Below are 8,074 nucleotides of genomic sequence, written 5' to 3'. Positions count from 1 at the left end.
ATGAGCAGTACCCAAATTCCTAATTTTTTTTTCTTTTTATGTATTAATCTTAATTAAACCTAAAAATAATAAGGAACAAGTTTAGGAGGGAGGAAGAAATTCCCTGAGCAGTTCCAGAACAAGTTTAGGAGGAAGAAATTCAGAGGAACAGGTACCCAAATTCCTTTCTTCAACTTTGCAGGAGCCAAAATAGATTGCAGGAGCCAAAATCGATTGCAGGAGGCAAAATAGATTCTTCTTCGAATTCTTCTTCTTCGACTTTGCAATTTGGATTGAATTTCTCGACTTCGCATAAAATTTCTCTCAGAAAATTGAACGATAAATTGAACGATTAAAACGTAAAAAGGATAAAAAAAAGAAAATTGTTTTATAATATTAAATTGAATAATTGGCCAACCGTAGGATTATTAATTGGCTAGATCTAACGGTGAAGGTCCAAATTCTATTTGGTCATTAGGGTCCAATTGAGCGGGACTGTCTAGTTATATATATAAACGAAATAACGAGATTCAACTTGCAAAAGTTAGGGTCATAATTGTAATATTTGTAAAGTTTGGGATAAAATTGATGTTTAGCGTTCATACAGAGTAATTTTGAAGTTTATTATCCCAAATTGTTTCCAAAAACAGAGAAAAGACAAAAGGCATTACACTTTCCCAAATACGAGGAAAGCGCAATAAAGCTTAATAGATAAGCAAACAGACAGGCCCGCCCGCTAGCTTAACCATGGAGGTAGACTACCACTCATATTCATTTTCATGATCACAATTCATGGAGGTAGACAGAGTTGCTGTTTATCAGTTGATTCGGTCGTGTATTTCATACTTATGAGCGACCGCTACTCTGCAGATTGTCTCTAGAATGTATAGATTTATTATACTGGCAAATTGGACAGGATTCATTCGGATTTTTGTTTGAATTTCAATATTCTGAAATGGTTTCAATTCCTTCTTCTTCGTCTTCACTTGTAATCGATGAGCCAGCGACTCTGATTCCCGGCCTACCCAACGACATCGCAGCACAGATACTCTCCGTGGTTCCATATTCTCACCAATCCCGAATCAAAACCACCTCCAAGGCATGGTACGCTTTCCTCTCCTCCAAAACCCTAATTTCTTTTCGTCATCACCTATTCCATCTCAGTCATCTCCTGTGTATTTTCCCTCAGGACCCTTCTATTTCCTCTCCTTACCTATTTGACCCACACAATCTCGCTTGGCGTCCCCTACCTCCCATGCCCTGTAATCCTCATGTGTATGGACTTTGTAATTTTACCTCCATTTCTCTTGGTCTCAATCTTTATGTTCTCGGTGGTTCTCTATTCGACACCCGTTCTTTCCCTATAGATCGTCCTTCCCCTTCTTCCTCTGCCTTCCGTTTTAGTTTTGTCGATTTCTCCTGGGATCAACTCTCTCCGATGCTGTCTCCTCGCGGTTCCTTTGCTTGCGCTGCAATCCCGCATTTGGGCCAGATAATTGTGGCTGGTGGCGGGTCGAGGCACACGTTATTTGGTGCAGCAGGAAGTAGAATGAGCTCGGTGGAGAGGTATGATATAGTGAGAGATGAGTGGGTGGAAATGGACGGGTTACCGAGGTATAGGGCGGGTTCTGTGGGGTTCTTGGTTGGGGATGGGGAGGAGAGGGAGTTTTGGGTTATGGGAGGATATGGGGAGTCCAGGATTATATCTGGAGTATTTCCTGTTGATGAATACTACAGGGATGCTGTGGTCATGGATGTGAAGAAGAACGGTACCGGAAATTGGAGGGCAGTTGGAGATATGTGGCTGGAAGGCGAGAGGGCTAGGCTTGGGAAGATTGTGGTTGTAGAGGATTATGATTGCCACAGGCCTGGTATTTTTATGCTTGATAATAATGACATATTCAGGTGAGTTCCTCGGTTCTTAATTGTTTTTCCTTTTAGGCTTTCATTGATTTTGATATAATGTTTTTTCATTCTAGGTGCAATTGTCTATTTCTTATTTCGCTGAACTATATCTAATTTGATGATGATTAGTATTGTTATTCAATTTTGTTTGGTGCATTGCGCTTTGGCTAGTGGGCTTTTATTTGATTGATTTTGAGTTACTTGTTGAACTGCTGTGCACAATAATTCAATTTGACTTAAGCAAATAATATATATGGAGAAATGTAATATTAGCATATTAGTGTTAAATTTATTGCCTTGGTTTTATGCTGGTCCTGTAGTTAATTCATTGCTAGATTTGTAGGGTTGCTTTGGTGTTTAGTCTTCATTAGCATAGTTTTAATTCTATGCTGCATGCAACTGCTATGTGTTTTTATCTTTTTCATTATTGAACTTATTGGATATCTTTCCTCTGGAAGTAATTTAAGCAATGGATTTGGTTCAGTACTTTCCATATCAGTTCTAGTGGGGACCATTGAGCTCTTGCTTGATCACGATCTTTTAAGTTGCTGCCCTTTAGCTACTCAATTGCGAAATTTTTTACCCAGGATGATCCAGAGTGGATGCCTCCGCCATAGCCTAAGAAATTGCATTAATCAAGAATGACCTATAATAGTATTCAACCTCTGCTTCAAGGATGGTTTACATTTTCCCTTATTGGGGGTAGGCTGGCTTTTCTGAAGTTCATTTGTTAGACATGGTGATTGTTGTAGGAATTAGCATTTTTAGGCCACTTTTTTAAATGTTTGCCAATCGTTGTGCGACACTTGGTTTCTCCTACAGATTTGATGTACTGGTTACTGCACTTTACTGTTGCTCTCTATAAGTTACACACGGCAGCTTAAGTTAACATTGTTTTTTTCTTGTCCCTTTTGGTGAGAGACAACAAAAGGGATTATGTTGTGGGGGGAATCTTATGCTATTTATATCAAGTATTAGATATGTTTCTCCAGTTTATGTGTTTGTAGACATAAATATGTCTTTGTCATAGTACTGGAATACTGGTGGTTGATTTGTATTTTTTTCAATTATTTTGGTTAATTTTGTAAGGAGTTTGTAACTTTCATGGTGCCAAGATGCACTTGACCTTTCAAATGTCTTCAGTAGTACATAATTTGTGGGCTTGTGTCCAATGGTATGGATTTTTTTTTTCCGTACATTGCTATAGAATATAGACAGATAGGAAGTCTGTGGGTCCACTGAGGGCTTTCAGTTGATGGATACTGGGGTTTGATAGTCATAGTCTGAAGTGTTATCTTAATTCAGCTGGAAAGCTAAGGATCTGAAGTTTCTGAAATCCTTGGGCATCATACTCAAGGTGCTATCGACACCTAGGGTTGAACTGTGTGCTATCAACACCTTGGGCGTCTTCCCTAAAATAAAAGAAACTTTACTTGACAATTTTCTAAAATATTTTAACTGATAATTGAAGTAGATTACATTGTTCCGGGTTAGAGATCACATACTCGGACCGACTTAGAACCTAGAATTCAATCAAAAAACAAAGTAGAGTAGATAGATATGGGGCTCAAGATACAGAGTCCAGTTCATTCTAGCAGTGTAGTAATTGTCCAATTATCTCTGCACCACTGTTGTTAGAATCTTACGATTCTCGATTCGAATCCTATGATTCAATTCAATTCAGCTTTATTTCGAGCCGAATCAATAGACGAATCTAAATTATAACAGAATCTTACGGTTCCCGATTCGAATCATACGATTCGACTCGATTCAGCTCTATTTCGAGCCGGATCTTCATCACCATTCATCAAAAACTTAAACAACACTAACTACTAAACTCATTGTCCTCTAGTCCGATTGTTATTTATCAAGTTATCAACTCAAACTAGCTCTATTCCATCATTATCAAGTTGACAACAAGGCAAAAAAATAGAGTCAAAAATTCAAACTCTTCATCTCTACTAAGTTATTAAAAAGAATCCTTGTGAATTAGTTTTATTAGGATTGGATTTACATTGGATTTGAATTTGAAGTACTTGGTTGATATGATTTCTTTTTTTGACATTAAAATTCCATTTCTAGACTAATATTTGATAATATTTTGAGTTCAACATAGTAAATATTATATTTTTTATAATATTATGAATTTGAACCGAATCTTACTATTCATGAGTCACGATTCACAAAATGAGGATTTCAATTCACGAGTCTAATCTCGATTTGACAACTATGCTCTGCACTAACAAACTGTAGAACATAGCAGCTATATCTTGTAAGAATAGATTTATAGGATCTATAATGACCTGAAATTACTTGTAATGTTCTGAGCAAAGCCTATTTGTGATATGAACCTTAATTTCAATACGTTATCTGCTGCAGTGCACATTTTTAATCTGATATGCTACTTTACAATTGGATGGTGCTTGTGTTGTGTTGTACTTTTGTTAATTCTGATATGCTACTTTGCAATAACATGCTGCTTATATCGAATTTTGTCTACTGCACTTTACTATGTTCCTTGCTATTTGGATGCTTCTGTTGGTTTATGGTATTTGAGACAACTGTGAGCAAGTTTTAACTGCAAATGAAAGCAAGAATTTTTTTTATGTTATAGCCAATAAGGTTGGTTGATGACCTTTTCAGATATAACATGGTCTCAAACTCGTGGGGAAAAGAGTCAAGTGTACCGAAAAAAGCTCCTTCTAACTCATCATGTGGTTTTGTGGTGTTGGATGGTGAGCTGCATGTAATGACTCTAGTGAAAGGAGGCGATTCAACAGAGAGTCGAAGGTCGAGACAGCAGAAGAGGGCAGGAACACTTGTGATTCAAATTTATCATCCAAGGAAGAAGACATGGAGATCGGTGGTTACAAAGCCACCGTTGAATATGCCTCTGGATTTCAACACTGCAGTTATGTGTACCATCATGTTGTAGAGAGTATGCGATGCGAGAGTAGTGAAGTTGTTCTCAATTCGTGTGAAGTTATAGGAGGTTGGTTGTGTTCTTTGCTTACAGAAATGAGTATAGGTCAGTGTACAGATTGACAGCATAAATGGTGCAACCATTTCAGTTGCTGTAGTAGTTAAGTTCAGATGATGTCAAGTGCAATGTGTATATCTCTGCTTACTTGAAATAGGATAAATTTGATAGACTGAAAATGATGGGATATATATATAGAATTTGTCCAATAAAATTCAGTTCACTTTTTCTCTGTGTTTACCTTATATTAGCTTTCTCCCACCCATGTGTTATATGGACCATTATATGATATGATAAATGATTTTGACATCATATGTGAAGATGATCATCATTAGAAGATGTTTTTAAATGGATGTGATTTTATTTTATTTTTGTTTCACGATAAAATAAGATGGAAAAGCCACAGTTGTGATACGGCAATAAATACAAAACTAAAACAATGGATATACCACCTTTAATTTTACACTAACATATTTTATGGATGATTTACTGTTAAAGTGTATAATTTTACACCTAATGTTGTTAATACATCACGCGAGAAAAAATTTATTCTTAATATCGTAAAATGGTACCATCATACTCATAAATTTGTAAGTTTGCTCAATTTTACTTCTATTATAATTATGATTTACGGAATCATGACTCTCGCTATCTTTATTCCACTTCACCATACGCATTATATTATCGCTCATTCATAATAGGTCAAAAACACGTGAATTTTTTAAAAAAAGAAATGCAAAATAAATCTCGTCTGTACTTTAAAGTGTTTTTGATCTGATACAGAATACGAGATAAATTTTTTCATACATGTATACGTGTCTTTGATTTGTTAATGATGAGTAATAACATAATACACATGTGGAATGAAGATAACGAAATTCATGATTACACAAAATATCACGCTAATAATGATTTGAAAATCGGTCCAACTTTCAAATGTTACGTGTAAAATTGGCTCAACTTACAAACTTTAGTGGTAAATTTGAATTATTTTGGACGTTAGAGCTAAAATTGTTCTCAACTCCTAACAATGTGAGTATTTTTATACCTGATACCAATATATTAATATGTCGTTTGGTACGTTGTAATGGAATGCCAATTACATTACAATTGCCATGTTTGGATTAGTCTATTGTTTTTGTCCTAATGGAATCACAATTATATCACTCAATTTTTCTTTATAAATTTATTTAAAGTGGGGTTACATAAAAAAATATGCATATATAATTCTCTTTACGACTAGCTCATATATATATATATATAATATTATTTATATTATTATCCACAATTCTTATTAAACGGTAAAACATAAAATGAGAAAAACATGAAAAATACGAATAACGGGGAAAATGTGAAAACAAGAAAACACGAAAAATAGAATAAATGGAAAAATATGAAAAACGAAAAAATGAGAAAAACGCGAAAGATGGGAAAACATGAAAATGGAAAAGACGTGAAAAATGAGAAAAATGGAAAAAAAAAACAGAAAAAAACGCGAAAACGGAAAAAGCGAACAAAAATTAATTTTTTTTTAACCATCATATATGGATGGTGTTCCCATTCATATGAAAATTTGAGAATAATTGAAGTTTCTAACTACATTTGACGAAACAAACATAAGTATTGTAATAATGGGTAAATTAAAAAAAAAACCCATGTGGTTTGATGTTGTTCCAAAAAAACCCTTGTGGTTAGTTATTACAAAAAAAAGGACTGTGGTTTGCGCCGTTACCCGAAAAACGGAAATGGACTTAACACCGTTAATTTGCTGACGTGGCACAGGGGTAGAGTTGAAAATTCGATATTTTTTTATTTTTTTTCTCTCTCCTCTTCTTCTCCTTCCTCCTTCTCCTCCTCATTCTTCCATCTTCTTCATCCTTCTCCTTCTCCTCCTCCTTCTTCTTCCTTCTTCTTCTTCCCCCTCCTTCTTCCTTCTTCTTCCTCTGCTCCTCTTCTTCTTTTTTTTTTCTTCCATTCTTTTTTTTTAATTTCCCATTTCCGAAATCTCTCGCCGATTCGATGATACTCCGGTGAGCAGCGAGCTTGTTCTTGACAGAGATTCGAATTCCGGTGATACGAAGACAAATGGTGTAAGTTACACGCCGTTCCTCACCAATCCCGGAACTAACCTTGTTTTTCAGGATTATTACTATCTAATGTTGCGAAAAATCATCGTCCGCGATATAGATGTTAAAGTGCCGTACAGTTTTCTAGCGCCCGGAGCCGACGGGAACAGCGGGACGATAGTGGATTCAGGTTCGACTTTCACGTTCATGGAGGAACCAGTTTTTGAACTTGTAGCGAAAGCATTTGAGAAGAAAATGCGTAATTACAGTATTGCCATTGATGTTCAGAATCAGACCGGTTTACGGCCGTGTTTTGATATCTCCGGCGTGAAATCGATGATTGTACCGGAGTTGATTAATTTTTCATTTCAAAGGTGGAGCTAAGATGGAACTTCCATTATCGAATTACTTCGCGTTCCTTGATGTGGGAGTCGTCTGTTTAACGATTGTAAGTAACAGTCCCGCCACCGACGGTGGAAGCCGCGGCGGTGGTCCAGCGATTATTTTGGGGAATTTTCAGCAGCAGAATTTTTATGTAGATTATGATTTGGAGAATAATAGATTTGGATTTAAGAAACAAAATTGTGCATAAACAAAGGATTATTATTATAATTGACATTATTACTGAGTTCACGAGAAATAAGAGGAGGAGGAGGAGTTGACGGTGGGGATGGCGGCGGCGGAAGTGGTGGTGGTGGTGGTGGAGGTGGAGGCGGTGGCGGCAACGGTTAGAAAGAAGAAAAAAAAAAGAAGAGAAGAGAGAGAGGAAGAAGAAAGAAGAAGAAGAAAGAAAAAGAAAAAGAAAAAGAAAGAAAAAAGAAAAATTAAAAAAAATAAAAAAAAATTTCCAACTCTACCTCTTGCCACGTCAGCATTTTTAACGGTGTTAAGCCCTTTTCCGTTTTTCGGGGTAACGACGCAAACCACAGTCCTTTTTTTTTTGTAATAACAAACCACAAGGGTTTTTTTGGAACAACATCAAACTACATGGGTTTTTTTTAGAATTTACCCTAATAATTACATTTCACTAATTTTTTTTTTTAAATTTGCCAACCAAACATTGTAATGGAACCATTATTACATTGCATTACATTACAACTTTGATTATATTACAATATTTGTTACATTACATTGCATTACATCA

The 8,074-nt window shown here is 35.9% G+C and overlaps 1 protein-coding gene across 2 annotated transcripts; it reads left to right on the top strand.

Moving 5' to 3' along the window:
- The first annotated feature begins 652 nt into the window (after positions 1-652).
- LOC136218169 (F-box/kelch-repeat protein OR23) lies at positions 653-5,092 on the top strand. 2 transcript variants are annotated; one of them, XM_066004936.1, is made up of 3 exons: positions 944-1,083; positions 1,169-1,884; positions 4,528-5,092. In XM_066004936.1, exons 1-3 carry the CDS (start codon positions 1,081-1,083, stop codon positions 4,817-4,819), a joined length of 1,011 nt encoding a protein of 336 aa, XP_065861008.1. In that variant the 5' UTR covers positions 944-1,080; the 3' UTR covers positions 4,820-5,092. The 2 variants fall into 2 exon arrangements, with proteins under 2 accessions (XP_065861007.1, XP_065861008.1); XM_066004935.1 differs by having other exon boundaries at positions 653-1,884.
- Positions 5,093-8,074: the final 2,982 nt, after the last annotated feature.

Source organism: Euphorbia lathyris, chromosome 2 (assembly GCF_963576675.1).
Source record: "Euphorbia lathyris chromosome 2, ddEupLath1.1, whole genome shotgun sequence".
Taxonomy (NCBI): domain Eukaryota; kingdom Viridiplantae; phylum Streptophyta; class Magnoliopsida; order Malpighiales; family Euphorbiaceae; genus Euphorbia; species Euphorbia lathyris.
This window is presented reverse-complemented; position numbering and strand designations above follow the sequence as displayed.